This window comes from Podarcis erhardii, assembly GCF_964252035.2.
Source record: "Podarcis erhardii genome assembly, chromosome: 8".
Classification (NCBI taxonomy): domain Eukaryota; kingdom Metazoa; phylum Chordata; class Lepidosauria; order Squamata; family Lacertidae; genus Podarcis; species Podarcis erhardii.
The window spans coordinates 59,412,153-59,429,540 of NC_138499.1; the positions used below are offsets into that span (position 1 = coordinate 59,412,153).

General features: G+C 39.7%; 1 protein-coding gene and 1 long non-coding RNA gene across 4 annotated transcripts in view; one reads left to right on the top strand and one right to left on the bottom strand.

Moving 5' to 3' along the window:
* Window positions 1–16,850, top strand: part of GPLD1 (glycosylphosphatidylinositol specific phospholipase D1) — a 25,047-nt gene extending 8,197 nt beyond the window's left edge. For 2 of the 3 annotated variants that reach the window (XM_081873382.1, XM_081873384.1), the window contains 18 exons: window positions 94–201; window positions 1,726–1,753; window positions 1,842–1,981; window positions 2,700–2,765; window positions 3,720–3,840; window positions 4,948–5,087; window positions 5,455–5,641; window positions 6,121–6,231; window positions 6,581–6,655; window positions 8,195–8,351; window positions 8,928–9,069; window positions 10,435–10,540; window positions 10,645–10,738; window positions 12,202–12,378; window positions 13,681–13,841; window positions 14,341–14,367; window positions 15,132–15,182; window positions 15,532–16,850. In XM_081873382.1, coding sequence (XP_081729508.1) covers window positions 94–201; window positions 1,726–1,753; window positions 1,842–1,981; window positions 2,700–2,765; window positions 3,720–3,840; window positions 4,948–5,087; window positions 5,455–5,641; window positions 6,121–6,231; window positions 6,581–6,655; window positions 8,195–8,351; window positions 8,928–9,069; window positions 10,435–10,540; window positions 10,645–10,738; window positions 12,202–12,378; window positions 13,681–13,841; window positions 14,341–14,367; window positions 15,132–15,182; window positions 15,532–15,609 — 1,969 coding nt within the window. In that variant the 3' untranslated portion in view covers window positions 15,610–16,850. The remainder of the gene's footprint in view (window positions 1–93; window positions 202–1,725; window positions 1,754–1,841; window positions 1,982–2,699; window positions 2,766–3,719; window positions 3,841–4,947; window positions 5,088–5,454; window positions 5,642–6,120; window positions 6,232–6,580; window positions 6,656–8,194; window positions 8,352–8,927; window positions 9,070–10,434; window positions 10,541–10,644; window positions 10,739–12,201; window positions 12,379–13,680; window positions 13,842–14,340; window positions 14,368–15,131; window positions 15,183–15,531) is intronic. The other variant, XM_081873383.1, reaches the window with a different exon arrangement.
* Window positions 1–17,388, bottom strand: part of LOC309348388 — an 84,553-nt gene that overhangs the window by 24,587 nt on the left and 42,578 nt on the right. The window lies entirely within an intron of this gene.

Sequence of the window (17,388 nt, forward strand, 5' to 3'; positions counted from 1 at the left end):
TGCGGATGAGTCCACAATTTTAGTTGAGGACTTGATTTATGCCAATGAACTTTGTTGGTTTAAATAAGAAACTCCGCTGTTCAATATATTTAGGTATGTGCCAGTCAAAGATTTACTGTCAATCTACCAGGAACTTTATGGGCTGAAAGTAATAACTGAAGAGACGATTGTTGACTGCACGTATCTGCAGTTTCTTGAAGTGTAAGTCAAGCTAAATATTTCCATTTTTATTCCTACAGCAGTGCAGGTTTTATAATTTTTGATCCCTTTTTTAATGAAGAACATACTAAAAATCCTCTCAGTATAGCAATTGAATGAGAAAATAAATAATTTTGGGAAAGCAAAACTCAGAGTGGAGGACACTGGGCCCAAACAGAGGAAGTTTGTTGTTGATGGGTTAGACATGCAAATAAGGATAGAGCAAGTGCTGTTAAATGATGAGAATTGGAGAAGAAAAGGTGCGAAAGAAGAAAGTTTAAAGTTGTGATGCGTGTTTTATTTTTTGTGGAAGGGATCTCCCATAAGTGGATGGGCCAGAGTAGATAGAAGGACAATTGGTTGGTTTTTTTAAAAAAAATTGTGCTTTGGTGCTAAAGGAAAGATTGGAAGGGACTGACATATTGAAATGGGAAACAGATAAATATTAAGGAGGAGATGTCTCAATATATACATTTTAAAGGAAATCATGGTGTGGAGTTGAAAGAGATACCGGAGGGATGTGGACATATTTTAACATTTGCTGATGGGCCAGCAATTGTTGCCCTTATTCTAAACATTTCTTTGCACTGCAGACTCATATCAGGCTGTGTGTTTAGTAAATATAGTTTTGGTCAGTTCATTATTTCAGCTGAATAACAAATCTGGAATAACCAATTTGTTAATGAATTTTACTGAAATAAATGCGTTTAGCTGACAGATGCCCTTGTTATCTTTCTACATAGTGAATACTGCTTCCACATTGTAGTGGCCCACAAAGTCTGTGTTTGGCGTAATCATAAACTATTATTTAGCATCATGGGAATGAGCTGCAGGGAACCTTTCCTTCCTCAGTGTGCCCATGAAGAGAAAAATCAGAAGTTTCCATTTTCAAGTTTGATAAACTAAAGTGTTTTGTTATGTCAGAACTCATGCAAACAGGTTAATCTTAAAAATGGTTTACTGAAACAAGCCAGCTTCGAACGTTAGGTAGTTAAACTTAACCACAGTTTAGGGGTTGGACGTAATGCTAAACTGAAGTTAATCAAAAAAGGAAATTTTTTGCGACTCGCTTTGACTTGCTGCTGTAATGATAAACCGTAGTTTGTTGCAGCTAAATACTTTTATATGCGGTGCTTTTTTCTAAAAAATAATGTTTAGGGGTACTTTCATTTTCCTACTAATATTGAAATACTGCCCCTCAATGAGGCCAAACTTAGATTCACAAAATGTTTAGGGGTATGCGTCACCCTGCGTCCCCCCAGAGAAAAGCACTGTTTATATGGATTGCTTTAATTATTCCCTCCCCATTAACAGTGGAGCTATTAAGCAGTGATTTTAATAATCAGCTAAGAACTGAATATGTTATGTCTGTATTTAAACTGTCAGTTATCTTTATATAGAGGTACTCAAGGCAATATAAAAAACAACAACAGCAAAGTAAGCACATAAGTGTATATAAAAAGTGTTTTGTGCACTGAAAAGTTCTACACGGATGGTAAATAGAGAATACTGTACTTTCTCCTGCAGGTTTGGCGAAATGATCACTGTCGCCAAGGTAATGTATTTTTGTTGAAAAAAGCTTTCTTGAATGCTACTCTTGAAATTCTCATCTATCTAATTAATTTGCATTTCCATTTTCATAGCTTTACCCCATCTATGCCAGGAAGTCCCCATTTTTGGTGAACAGATTCCATGAATATTTTCTCGGTGGTGTGGATGATATGGCATTCTCATCAAATAACATTTTTGAGCTAACAAGTCAAATGTTAGAGAACGGAACAAGGTGAGGTGCTGGTTTAACCTCTCTAGACCAGGGTATACTATTCTAAACCAATAATAAAATTATGCAGATATTTTCATCTAAAAACAGTGGTTCAGATAAGTTGTGAATTGAGCTGTGGACGCTATAATAATTCACATGTAATAGTCACCCATTAGCCTTCTAACATTTCATATGAAGTGCTGATTATGTTTGCAATTATAGAAAACAAGTTTAAGGACATCTGGTTAATTCTGAGAGAGGAATAGTAGTGTGGTTTAATTAATACAATACAATGCAAATCTTTATTATGGGCATAAACCAGCATAAAAGGGTAGGATACAGTCATTTAAAATCTGAAAAGTGTTTTGGAAAGCTAAAAGGTGTTAAAACAGAATGTGAATATGAAAGTCTATAAGAATTTAAAAGAAGCTAAAAGAAGGGATAGGATCATTGGGCGGGTTTGTAAGAGCATAAAAGGTTGATATATAAAAGACTTTAACTATTAATTTACAGAGTGCTCTGATACGTTAATTAAATCTAGTTTGTGGCACAGTCATCCTCCGATAAATTTTGAACGCTGCTGTGCAGAATCTAGCAACATTGTACGTTGTAGCAGGATTGGTATCTGAGAGCAGCAGGGAGGTATAGAATTGTACTGTGCGCCCTGGGTACTTATGAAGTAGTAGTCAGTGTTTAAAATTATGCATTTAGTATAATTATTTGAAAATTTCTTCTTTAGTGGCTGCTTTATTCCTGAGAATCCTTTGTATATACGCTGTAAAGATGAACAAACAAATGTTGTCATGTAAGTAAAGACGTAACGTATGTCTGCCTAGTTTGATTGGTTGTCTGAACAATATTTGTCTTTTTCCTGTTCATTCCATTAAACAAAATTCAGACCGTCTACATCCTGTGTCTCTTTCTGTTGCAATTGGCCCACCATCTAGATCAGAAAAAAACCCATATTCTTGCATTTCCCATAGGAGATCTCCAGAGAAATCTCCAGAGCAGATTTGGGGGGTGTATGAGTGGAAGTGGGAAAAGCAAGATGGAACAGCCTCGCTGCATCAGTGGAAGCCATACTGTAGAACTTTGGACCTTGCCCGCTGATACGTTCTCAGCCAGCATCACCCAACTTTCAAATACTTGAAGCTTTTCATTTATGATTTTCCTTTGATGAATACTGTATAGTTGGAAGAAACCTCCAAAAGTAGCTGGTTCAGTTCACTACTGATGCAGGAAATCCACTGTTATAGCATCCCTGGTTGGGGTCCACCCATTTGGCTGGCTCTCCTGAAAATATTGTTAGAATAACTTAATTAAAAACAGAAGTTTACCTCTGGCCTTCTAGAAGATTGTTCTTATGGAACAAATGGAAATGGTTTGTTAGTTTTTTAGTAAAAAGTTGGCATATACTTGTCAGCACAAAACGGAGAGTTTGTGTTGCCAAAATTACAACCATAAATACACAAGAGACCACAATGGGCTAAGTTTTGAGTGAAATACTAAATTGGATCATTCAAATGTTTAATAAAAAATTTAAAATACTTAAAGCAAAGAACTATTGAGTATTGCCAGAAAATGTCCATAAAAAACCTTTCTGTACATTTTGTGCTTTAAACATCGGACTTTTCCAGTTTTGTACTTAACTAAAACACTTATTACATTGTAATCTCTTGTAAAGGGCTATCAGTTACATTTATTCCATTTTTATGTTCCCAGAAGCAAATGTCTAATTGTTATTGCCTTATTTCAACAGAATCAAACAGTCCAAAACTGAACACTACAGACAAACGACTTCTTCAATGGCCAAATCAGTTGAAAAAAATATCAGCTACACAGAGCGAGGAGTTTATTTTGAAGTGCCACCTTGGACAGCAGTAAGTCTTTCTGGCATTTAGATATTAATGGTAAGGGATAGAAATATATATGGAGATACATTGGACACCCAGTGCCTTGTTTGTTGGCAAGTTGCCTTCTACATGTTCTTTGCCACCCCACCCCACAAAAAACCTATATATTATGTTCAGGTAATACGAAGTAGTTTTTTGTTCTGTGCATTACATGTACAGCGCTCAGTATGAAGCTACCATATGTGAGATATTTCTGTTCACTGTAGCTTAGGGGAAACTCTGTAGGTGCCTGTCATGTGATTCCAAGTAAACCTTCAAGTCAAAATGTATAGTAGAATATGTAAACTGGCCTCAGCCAAGAGATTGTAACAATGGCTCAATATTTTAGCAGCACTGCGCTGGAGTTTAATTAACCTACTGGACAACAGACGATCTCCTTTCTTTCAAGAGGTCATGAGATACAGCTAGAGGAGGGTCTGATAACATAGTACATATATACAGTGCTTTTTTTCCTGGGGGGATGCATACCCCTAAACATTTTGTGAATCTAAGTGTGGTCTCATTGAGGGGCAGTATTTCGGTATGAGTAGGAAATTGAGAGCACCCCTAAACATTTTTAAAGAAAAAAACACTCTCTCTCTCTGTGTATAGTAGTAGTAGTACATATAATTTAAAAAATCTAATGAAATTGACAATAGCTGTGTAGTGATGTGCCAAAATCTAGCCTCCATTTTTTTAAAAAATTCTTCCTCTGAGAAAGAGGCTTCCATTTATCGGCCTCATCCTCGGGATGATTACAAATGTCCTAGGCCACTTCCAAGGTGAGGAAAGCATGACAACAAAACCCTGCACCCTCCCTGTGACCATTTCACCAAAACGTCCTCTCCTTTTTGATAATTTATTAATGCAATTTCTTTTTCGTTCATTGACACAGACAATGATGAAGCAAAAACAAAACAAAAAAGTAGGATAAATTCTCAGCACAGCACTAACTGTTTGCAAATGTAGAGGCACCTGTTCATTGCAGTGAGTCTTGTGTATTGCACTAAATATAAATTGGGTCCTTGCTGGGTCAACAACCAAAATATAATTATGAATGTGCTTGAATATTCCTTTCTGCATTTTTCCCCCCAGAATTATCTTCAGTTGAGCAATAGTGCCACTACAAAAGGTTTGAGGAGAGTGTTGTCAGTCACGGCACAAGGGTCACCAAAGCATGTCACCAAACCCAGTGCTTCATATTTTCTGAAAACTCCATATGCTAGACTTGGGTGGTGAGTTCTGAGTTCTGATTTCTCCATTCTGTTTTTTTTCTGATAGATCAGCTTGTATGGACTCAATACTATTGCCTGGATGCTTATCCTACCTGCATGTAATAACTATGCAGGGAAATTATCTTGTTTGGTGGGGGGGAAACCCAAGCCATTTTATTTGCAATTTAAAGGCATGTAATCCTGTCGATACAGGATTGGGATAATAAAAAAATTAAATCAGATTTTGTTTTGGATCTCACCTTTCTTCAGGGCCACCACGGCAATTACTCTTTTATATAGACAATTGAAAATCTGCAAATGAAAATGTGGAAGTTTTAAACAAATGTAAACCAAAATAGTAATTGGAATTATTTCACTCAATATGCAGGGCATTGATTTCTGCTGACCTAAACCAGGATGGCTACGATGACCTGGTAGCAGGAGCACCCGGATACAGCCGGCTGGGACACATTCAGATAGGCCGTGTATATATTGTTTATGGCAATGAATCAGGTTTGCCTCATGCAAACTTGGACCTAGACCAGGAAGCAGATTGCATTCTGGAGGGGAATAAGGTAGGAAAACAAGTCACACATTGGTCATTGAAAACATTTTGCTTGTGTTTCCAGTCATCTGAAAGACTGGCGGCATCTTCTTTTCTACTAGCAATGCCATTAACTTCATTTCTAATCTATATCACTTAAAGATAAAAGTCCATTGTGAATAAAGAGCGTTGCTGCTTAAAACTATTAAGGACTCTTTACTGGGGATCTATATGAGCTAAATGAAAGTAGTAGGGTTTGGCCATTCTCCTGAGTATTATATTTGCATGGTGGAATGGAGTGTTGAACTAGGAGCTGGGTTTAAAGTACATATTTAAAATACAGTCTTTTGTCACAACTTAAAAAAAAAAAGCTAAATAACAAACAAAAAATCCAAAGATGTTAATCAATTGTGCTGAACGTTATATGAGCAGGTATTCCTTAAAAAGACAGATAAGCTTTTAAAATGGGTGTTGGACTGCCATAATGATGTAGGCTTCTTTCTTTTTAAGCCTTCAGCAAGGTTTGGTTCTGCAGTAGCAGTTCTAGATTTCAACGAAGATGGTGTGTTGGATCTAGCAGTGGGAGCCCCATCTGTAGGATCACAGGAACTCAGTTACAGGGTAAGAATATGTGTGTGTGGCATTTTTACAGTGTAAAATGTTAGTGCAGGTTAGTAAATACGGGTGATTCATAAGAGGGGACGTTAGCATGGCCCAAGTGAAATAAAGCAGACTGAATAGCAGATGCATCATCTGACTGACAATCTTAGGACCAACCTGTTTTGTGAACGCCAATATCTGTGAATCTCAAATTGAATGATTAGACTAGTCTAGATTGCAGTTGTACACCTGGACACACAGGTTCATGTGAAGATGAAAGGATGAGGTGAAATTGAATTTTTTAAAAAATTAAATAAAAATTCTGGATTTGATTCATACCCCATTATAATTTTATTTTCTGTTGATCCAGGGCTCTGTATATGTATTTTTTGGCAATAGAGGACAAGGTTTCCACAGCCTACCAAATGTCACCATAGCTTGTCAAGTAAGTTTGCTGATGAAATGCAATACAAACATATAAGAAATTAAATCTAGGGTTTCTCTAGATCTATCCAGAATAAACATACGTGTGGATTCTATTATAATAGATTTATTATTGCTTCATTGGCACACAATATGTTAAATCAATGTCATTGTGTGTACCAATGTGTGCCAATAACAGTTCCTGTACTTTTATGAAGCACTGTTAAGTACAATGATGTAAGATTGAAGAAAAAGGATTCTGTATTTCCTCTGTGTGTACTAGGGCCACATTTGGACTTAATAAACCATGATACAAATGAATCTTGCACGAATGAAGTTTGTGCAGGTGTATGAGCAAACAAACAAGAAATCCCTTGGTTAATTATAGTTTACTGATCCATCTAAATTGAAATTATGCTTAATGGCTTCAGAACAAGCCAACTTCAAACTATGGCTCAATATCCTGGCTTGTTCTGAAGCTGTTAATCATATTTATCTGCTTTAGATGAAACAGGAAACTGTAGTTAACAGAATACTTCCTCATTTGCATATGTGGAAGGAGAATCAAAGGGGTTGTTGATGCAATGATAACACTTCTTCCTATCTTGTCTTAAGCCAAGATATTGCCATCCGAACATCATCATCATCATCATCATCATCATCATCATCATCATCATAATTTTATTTATATCCCGCCCTCCCCAGCCGAAGCCGGGCTCAGGGTGGCTAACAACAATAAAATAATACAACATTTGTAGCTTTTTCATTCAGCCATCCAAAAGAATGTTGCAAAAACACTGTCCTATGTGGTTCGTCTCATTTCCTTGAGTCATCTTGTGTTACTTACATCATGGACCGGGTGGTGTGAGAGGATTTGTAGTGGGGCTGCTTTACTGAAATTTCATTATTGATTCAGGTGCTAAACAAGATGTCTTCCTTTCTTCTCCAATTTTCACCAAGATTGCCTTGGTGAAACACAACTCAATTGGCCCATTTTATACTCCAGGCAATAGGGTCTATAGTACAGACTTTCAAGACTGACTGCTGTTAGTTCACACAAGAAAGAAAGAAAGAGAAAGGAAATCACTCTCTTCCCCCGGTTCCTGACAAAAAAACACACACCTTCCTGTATAGTGTCAGACACAGGCCTTGACTTGTGCTTGTCCTAGGCAGAAAGGAACTCCCAAAACTATCTCCATCTCCTACATATCCGCTCTGCCCTTGAGTTGTCTTCTTGCTCAGCCATGGTTCTGCTAAGTGATGGTTTACTGTTAGTTTTCTCTCAGTTTAGAGAAACTATTTATCTGGAGCTTGCAGGTTCCTTGTCCTTCTGTTCTCCAGTTTTCCTCCTCTCAGTTTATAGCTGCTGCAGCACAAGCTCAGAGAGACTCTGAAAACTGATTTGAGTTGGACAAGCAACTACTAGGCCCGACAGACTGTACCAGGTGGGCTCAGGCATACAAGGCTTCAAGACAGACTGAAGGGTAGTGAGATGCAACTTAATCCCCTGCACCTACTCCAGTATTGCAAGACCTACTAAAATCTCAGTTTCCTTTTGCAGGAAATATACTGTAACCTTGGCTGGTCACTGCTGGCAGCTGACCTTGATGGCGATGGAAACAATGATCTCGTAGTTGGTTCTCCTTACGCAGCTGGTGGTGGGAAACAAAGAGGATTTGTGGCTTCGTTTTATTCGTTTCTCAATAGAAGCAGCCAAGGTGACTTTGTTTTTTTTGCTGGAATTTATTTCTGCTATTTCATATGCTATTTTTTCTTGCGTCTTCTATTAGCTCCCTTTCAAATCCATCGTAAGACAAAACCACAGTAATAGTCTAATTCCTTCTCCAAGTTATAATGCTGGTAATAAACACCGGACAATGCTTTTAATGCTAAAGGACCCTCAGCCTAAGATCCAGTATGAATTCATGCAGAAGGCTTTGTATACCATTCCATAATCTTCTGAGCCAAAACAGACTAGAGGGAGTTTTACAGTGCAACCCTATGTATTCCAACTCAGAAGTATGTCTTACTGAATATTTACCCCCTGGTAAGCATGTATAGGACTGCTGCATCACTTGATGAACTGAACTGACCCTGCCCTGTTGGCATCTTTGCAGAGACAATTTGATCTGACTGAAGTTTCAACATTAGTTTTCATGTATTAAAAAATAGCAAGAATTATGATCCAGGTAGTGCAGTATGACTGAACAAACCAGAAGACCATGATCCTTTCATAAAGTGATATGTACCAGAAACAGCAGTATGTTATCCTCTGTTTTTGTTTGGTCTATCAGACCAGCTGTTCCTATCAGATGCTGACTGGATAGTAAAAGGAGAAAAGGATTATGCGTGGTTTGGATCATCACTCAGCAGTGTCCAACTTCAAAATACAACCTTGCTACTTATCGGCAGTCCTTCCTGGAAAAGTTGTAAAAGGTATATTGCACTTAATTTTAGAAGTTTGAATGTGATCATACCCAGCCTAACATTGTGCACTTTTAAATGTAAACTAACCCTATGCAGTAGGTTAGTATTATTTCTAAATGTGTACTGTTTTAATACTTGTTCTGCTTATTAGAGGTTGTTTCAAACAAGCCAAATACCTCTCTTTTCCTAATGCTCCCTGACGATGACTTATAGACCACTTTTCAAACACAGGTTTCACACAGCAGTTTACAACAATATATCCCAACCATTAAAGATAATTGGTTATGTGTCCAATGTTAGAATCGTACTCAAAGTAAACCCATTTCAGTTAATAGAAATGACTAAGTCTGGTCCATTGATTTCAGTGAGTCTACTCTGAGTATAACTTAGTTGGATGCAACCTATATATGCAAAGCAGTATTAATCAACATAAAGCCTGCATGCCATGTCTGGTCTGCCATAGCTTTCCCCCAGTCTGCATGGACCTCCATTTGTTGGCATATTATTATTTGTTTGCAAGCTGGATATTCGGGGGGTGGGGGAAGAGAGAGAATTGGGGACTGGATACAGTGTATTCTGCTGGTTTGGGACAAACCTCCTATAAAGAAACTCTCCAGTATCTCTTTGGAAAAGTGTGTCATTTAATAAAACACAGAAATAAATATTTGTTTATGGTCCATTTAAAGACTAACAAAGTTGGGTCATATGCACTACTACTTTGGGGAGAGAGTTCCAAAAATGTGGGGCCACTACTGGAGAGGCCCTGATCTTATGCTCACCTGTCTGATAAATCTTGGGAAGAGGACAGCCTTAAGGCCTGATCAAGGTCATATAGGTGCAGGCATTCCTTCCAATTTATGCATTAAAGGTCAATACCAGCATTCCAAACTGGGCCTGAAACAAATAGACAGCTAATGCATCTGGTACAGCTTTGCTATGAATGCCTGGCCTCCACAAGCCTTCTTGCAGCTGCTGTGTCTGCTTGTTGGTGTTTCCAAAGTGGTTTTTAAAGGCAGCCCTAAGCAGAGAAAATTACAGCGATCTAGTCTGGATAGAACTAAGGCATATGTAACTCAAGCAACACCCCTTCTTTAGCTACAGTGGCAGACCGTAAACCAGCCTAAACTGCCACCAACGCCACTTAAATCTCTATAGATAATATGGAGTCCAGGAGAATCCCCAAACTATTAATTTGCTATTTAACGGGAATGCAATCCTGCAGAAACTCTTGCAATTAAAACTTGTTATTTAAATTAAGACGTCACGTTCCAGATACTTTAGATTCTGAACCAAGAATTGCCGTGGTGGTGCTATCTCTTGCAATTACTTCTTCTTCTTTTTTAATGTTCCTCATATTTTGACCACCGTGTGCAGTAGTCTAAGCTGCTATGTCTTACGAGATACCAAGATGACTGTTGGAAAGGTATACGGCTATATCCCACCAAGCATGCAGAGCTGGTTTACCTTAACCGGAGATAGGGTAGGTCTTTTTGGTACCCCTTGAAATGACAAATATAAAAAACATACAAGGAAGACTCCAGCCATGGTGCCAACTTATTCTTCTTCTTCTTCTTTGACACACAGGAAATGGGGAGACTTGGTTCATCCTTGGCCACCGGCTTCCTTTCTGTAGAAGGAATCCCCAGGCAAGTGTTGGTAGTTGGTGCACCATCACAAGGTATGCAGTACTGTCCTTGAGTCAGTTTTTTCTTTGCAGTGGTTTTACTTCTGCAATACACCAACGAGACTGATCAATTGTTTAAAAGTTAAATAGGTGCTTGGAGTCAATCATCATGGGAATTGCAGAGCAGGGAAAAGAGGACTAGGAGAGAAAGAGACCTCTGATTCTACCCACTGCCATTTCTGGGCCAGTCTGCTGCTGAAAGATTACTCCAAGAGAATCCTGCTCTTGACAGGGGGTGGGGGAAATCCTGGTTGCTCTCCTATTTTCAAAGCTTTAAGGACTGGATGTTGGCAGTTCTGAAGCACAGCATGTATGTAGCATCCAACCCGAAACCGAGGAACATCATGGTTTAACAGAGCAGCAGGTCACAGCTGAGTCTGCAGTTCTGCTGCTCACACCAGCTGTTTCAGAATGTAGAGGGACAACAGAGTCGCACAGAACTTGGGTTGACTTCAAGCTGGGGCTGCAGAGGAAGAATCTTCCCTTGCAGCCTAGACTTGAGAGGGCTTCAAAGGCAACATTTGGTTGTTGTGCAGGGTGACACAAAAAAGTGCCAAATTCAAAAAGCACCCAGAATTCTACCTGTAAAGGAAAAACCAAGGGTTCTTGCAGCAGCTGCAACTTGAGGTTTCCCACACCTGTTATTCATATCTGTCTGTCTTTTTGGGTCAACAAAATCCTATATGAGGGAAAGTCAATTTTCTATACACATTTGCTTCCAGATAATTACACTAGAGCAGGTGATGAATAGGATTCTGTGGTGTCGCATACTTAACATAAAGGGTGAGTCAACTGTCCTCAGAATGTGTACAGCAGGCATAGGCAAACTCTGGCCCTCCAGATGTTTGGGACTACAATTCCCATCATCCCTGACCACTGGTCCTGTTAGCTAGGGATGATGGGAATTGTAGTCCCAAACATCTGGAGGGCCAGAGTTTGCCTATGCCTAGTGTATGGGAATCCCCTCTTGCTATGGGAGGGCCACATGTGCCCAATGTCATGTGAAAGTGAAGACTATATTGGGTTGGGTTTAGTATGTAACAAACTGCTCTGCAACGAGTTAGACCATTGATTCACCTTATCCATGACTTAGCTTTAAAACTCTCCTGAGTCTTGTTCAGCCCTGCTTCCTGAACTCCTTTAATGTAGGTGACCTCAGGCATACAGAACATTCACTTTCTCACTGAGCTATAGCTCCACTGCTGCCTCCAGATGAAGAAATGTCTACGTTGGATTGAGAATGTTGCTGACATTATGATTTTGAGAGCGGACCCTTTGTTGTCATTGTGACGTTAATGTGTAATTTCACAAAATGGAGATGGCGGAGCCAAAGTTTCCTTGCTGTTAATTCCAGTTATAACCTGCCGTAGACAGTGCCCATCTGTTAATGCCAATTATCGTTGCCATCTCCCAGGAACAGCAATGTGACCCCCGTCATCTTGCTTGGCTTCTTTCAGACAGCGCATCTAGGATTGCATTTATAAGCTCAGTGCTGCACCAAGCAGGAACTGCTTTGATGTATGATTTGACGGACCCTGCCAAGCCATTTCTGCTGAGCACTTTCAGTGGGGACAGGAGATTTTCACGCTTTGGAGGAGATGTGCACCTGCGTGACCTAAACAATGATGGACTTGGTAAAAACGGAATCTTCATAATCAGTATCATATTTCATTTGTGAAGCACCTAAAATTACTAGATGTTGTGAGATGTGATACACACACACACACACACACACACACACACACACACACGAACAGGAAGGGTGAAATAAGGGGACAAAGAGGAAGTGTGAAACAATAAATTCTGAACCAAGAATTTTAACAGCCTTAAGCATATATAGAAGGAAGGAAAGGCTAGATCGAACAAATGAGCTTGATTTAGAAAAAAGTGAAGAAAAAGTGAAAGAAGCAGAGAAATCCAAACAAAGAGGCCAAAATACAAGTGTATTTGCAAGCCTGGGCCAGCACCAAGAATTGTAGGGTCAAAAGATGCTCCATGCACTCTAGTGGGGAACATTAAATGGGTGATCTCAGACAGAAATTCTAAAGAAGATTAGAAGTCTTCTTTAGGGTAGTGAACTCACAGCCCTTGAGCCTGACCTGGTCCCCCAAGCATTTTTTTTTTACCCCCAAATCCACAAATTTTGGTGGTGGCAGCAAAATGACTGGGGTGGGGTGGTGAGTTGGAATGATGCTGGGGTTTGAATTTCTCTGCCAGGACCAGCATCCTGATGGGGATGCAAATTGCCTCCTCTGTATTCATCCTATCGGATGAGTGTGAGCGAAGTGGCAACCTCAATCCTCAGTTGATCTGTTTGGATCAACTGGGACAGGGAGTGGGTGCTGTGTTCTGTGTCCGTGATCTCTATGTGTGTACAAAAATGTATGTGGAGTGCTGAGTGGCCAAAAACTAAGACGACTCATGGGCCAAAAAACATTAGTCACTCCTACATTAAAGGGGGGGGGGTAGGAATTAAGAGAGAGGAAAATAAAACACATATTCACCTGCTTGTGGCTTGTTGGCTGTATTATTGTCTGTAGGCTAAGGCCTGCTTCACATGCAATATGGAGCGAGTTTTCATTGTTTGTTGCATTTGTCTGTGGCAGACACCATACCACTTACAAAGGCCCGGACATAGAGAAAATCCAAAAACACATTGGTGCTAGGTATGCCTATTTTAAACCAGGCATATTATTTGTGTCACTATGGTGTTTGTCATGGAGCAATATGGGTTTGGATCCAGCGGAGCCATAGTGGAAGCAGAAGACACAAAGCAGGCTTGTATATGTCTGGTAATTGTGTACCCAAGTTTGTGTATGCCTGCATCCAATGAAGTCTTTAAAAGTCAAAGCTTTTGCACAGGGATATCCAGTGCAAGTTAGTTTTTGTCTCATCGTACAATGTGATATATTTCCCCCTGCTGCGAATTTTTGCAGATGAGATCATTGTGACCTCACCTCTTCGAGCAAAAGACATCTTATCTGGGCTGTTTGGAGGAGAGGCTGCCCGTGTTTACATATTTAGTGGAAACCAGACAACCTCTGGACATGTGACAGACAACTGCAAATCATGGACTTCGCCTTGTCCTGAAGACTGGGTAATGCTACAGCAAATGCTATAGGTCTTTGTGGTGTTGTCTGCTTTGGTAGATAAACGAAAGCACAGAGGTACCTCTGGTTATGAACTTAATTCGTTCGGGAGGTCGGTTCTTAAGCTAAAACCGTTCTTGTCCTGAGGCACGCTTTCACTAGTGGGCCTCCCGCTGCGTGCGCACTGGAGGCACACAATTTCTGTTCACATCCCGGTGCAAAGTTTGCAACCAGGAGCAGCTACTTCCGGGTTAATGGAACTCGTAACCTGAAGCATTCGTAACCAGAAGTGCTTGTAACCGGAGGTACCACTGTAATAACTGTTTGCATTTGAAAACTCTTTGTGTTTCTCCTGCTCAGCAGTTTATGAATATCTGCATCATAGTAGTTGACTTCTGTGTTTCTATATTGAAATAATTCTCAGTGGAGCAAATACTAGATAGCGTACATTTAATTGATTTATCCACCTTTAAAAACCAAAGGGAGTCTCTCTTTTTTCTGTTCCAGGCACAGTATGTCATCATTTCTCCTGAGGTGAGCAACCAAACTCTGAAAGGATAAATTACTGCTTGGGCTAAATAAATTGTGGGTAGAATTAGTGGCTAACAATTGGGTCCTTAATGCATTTTAACCAGTTTTAACCATTAAAACTGAAACCATGTGAACAACAAACTTCCTTGGTGGGTTCAAAACACAGCTGAATTGATTCATGAAGGATATCTTGCAATTTCTATTTCTGACTCAATGGGGTCAGGAAGGATCTTCATCTGAAGAAGATTACAATGTCACAATTAGGGACAGGATGCTAAATGGTTTGGAAACTGAACCATCACCCCAAATTTCACTTGAGAAAACTTAGGGTCCATTCCCAAGCACATTTATATTCCACTGAATTTCAAAGGATCTAAGCAAACACGGTTAGGATTAGGCTGGGCATGATAAGATTAGCTGTAAAGTTTCCAATTGACTGCAGACCTAAGCTATTTTTCCTCTTGCTGTATATAGCATATGGTTTTCATCATTCACACAAATGACATGGAGCGGTTTGTTCAGTAGGTATCTTTGCGTCCTGAACAAGCATGCTCACAGCATTGCACTTGTTCTCTGGTTGTAGCAAACACTAGCTGGGATTATTGCACTGGTGATCTGTTGCCAGAGAAGTGGGTGGTGGTGACCCTGCTTATGGGAATTGAGTTGTGTTAAAGATGATCTTTGGTCTGTTAATGAAAATAACTATAGTGAAGAAAGAAAGCATTAACACTGTCAAACAGTGCATAACCGTAGTTTTATTGCTGCAGGAAAAATCAAGATTTGGGAGTGCTGTGATCACAGTGAAATCTGGAGAAAAGGTAGGCAAACAAGCACTGCTGGTTTTCACAAGCCCATCTGCAGGGTGAATCATGGGCTACTTGTGATAACTTGAGTGTTTCTCCTATGCCAGCTGGGTAAGAGGCCCTTGCCTGCTTTTTTCCTGCAACACAACCCTAGGGAAGTAGCTTAGAACCAAGACAGTTCCACAACTTCCTTGAGACCTATGGTGAAGGTGGGAAGCATCATCACCTGACTTCCTTATGCACGGTGCCCAGCTGTACACAGGGGTAATCTGTTTTGCCCTGGCAAAATGACCCGCTAAAAAAAGAAAGAAAAAAGTAAGGAACTGAATTTTGCTGTATTAATGGGTATTTTCTGTCTTTGCAGACTGAAGTTGTAGTAGCAGCTGAGAGAAGCTCCCTAGAAGCTCGGCTAAGTGGTAGACTTTTTCTCTACACCTTTTAATTGTCATGCTTCCCCACCAAGCCTCTTTTCAGCAAATCACTCTTCACTTTTGTAAAATTCTGCCCCTTTTAAAAATGGAGAAGCATAACTTGCGTACTATTTAACTGGCATTAACATTTTAAGGAATGGAAGCAGAGATCTAAAATTACTTATTACTGTGTTTAAATTTCCTTGCTAAGCGTAATAATGAATGGAAATCCTTCTAAAAACAAAATGTCATTGCTTCAGACCATTAGCTGCTTTCAACTGTTTACATGCGTTGTGCGTACCCAGAGGCCTATTTTTAAAGTATTTATTGCAATACACTGCAATGGAGTAGACTGAAGAAGGAAGCCCCAGTGAAAATGTGGAGTTGCACAGAAGAGAGTTTGGCAAGAGCACATTTCCCCAAGCCTCGCTATTGATTCCAACCTTGATTTGAAATGAACCACTTTTTTAACCTGTACTTGGAAGTGGGACTGCTTCGTCTCAAATTAGGCCAGACTCCGATACATCTGTCTGAAAAGAAATGGAATTGCATTTTTATCCTTTTTCAGTGACGGCCAAAACATAAATCGCTGATGCTGAGTTACTAACATCTACATGGCAGCAAGAACAGTTGTTCAATCTTGAATATCACTGATGTCTAATGGGCTAATGGGAGATGATTTAAAGTGCTCTCCTGTTAGGATTCTGTCCACCAACTAGCAAGATGCCTCTACCTTCTCTAGTCAAGTCCAATGGGACTTAATTCTTAGGTGCGCAGGACTGCAACTGAAACTACAGGCCATGGTACTTCTGAGTCCTAGGTAAAGCCAGTAACAAGCATGTAACACTTTTTTATATATATTAAGAAAATCTTCATGCATGGAATTGCACACAACTGCATGGTAAATTCAGGAGGATTTAGAAGCTGGCCCACAAGAAATATTAGCTACTTGAGGTTCACTCATCTTCTACACCTATTTAAATAGCTTATGTTGCTCAAAAGGTCTCAAGTGTGATTCTTGGTAGCTCCAATTAAAAGGATCTTGTAATAGGACCCTGTTAGAACACAAACAATACTGGGCTAGATGAACTAATAGTGCAAGCTGGTTGGTGCAAAGACTGCTTCCTATTTAATCAAATGTAATCTAATGACAAACTATTTCTCCAGATTCTCTCTGCTATTTAGGCTAATGATTAATGAACGTGCTGTCTTGATTTTTTTTTTTTTACCTTATCCCATGTGCAATGTAATAAAAACAGATATTCCCCTTTGAGTGGTATTTCATATTCATTCTGAACTTTGCCATCATTCTAGATGTTATCAGAAAGTTAGAAGGTAAACTACTAACTGTGCCACAGATTGACGTTTCTTCCGGTTTTGCTACTTTGCTTTCAATAGAAGTCTTGGGATTGATGGCTCTTCTCCCTGGTTTTGTAGGATCGGGGCTCCTGATGAGGTTCAGCGGGTACACACATAACAGGCCCTGAGCCAACAGGGCCCCCGTTGCTTACATTTTTTTTAATTAAAAAAAGAAAAAGAAACATAGGGCAATTGGCCTTGTCTGAAGAAAGTTAGAAGGCAAAGCGCAGAGGCAGTTCTAAGGCTTCAGTACTTCGCAGGCTGCACCACTGCCAAGAATGCTTATTCACTGTTGGTAATCACTCTCACTTGGGACTCAGGTGTATGTTTGTTCAAGTACCCTCCCCATCCACATGATTTCATTCACTTCCCAAGTGTGCTGCCTTTACAGAAGAAAACACAAGCTGCTGGCTTGGGTGTATTTTGCTGAAAAGTAATCACCTTGCCAACAA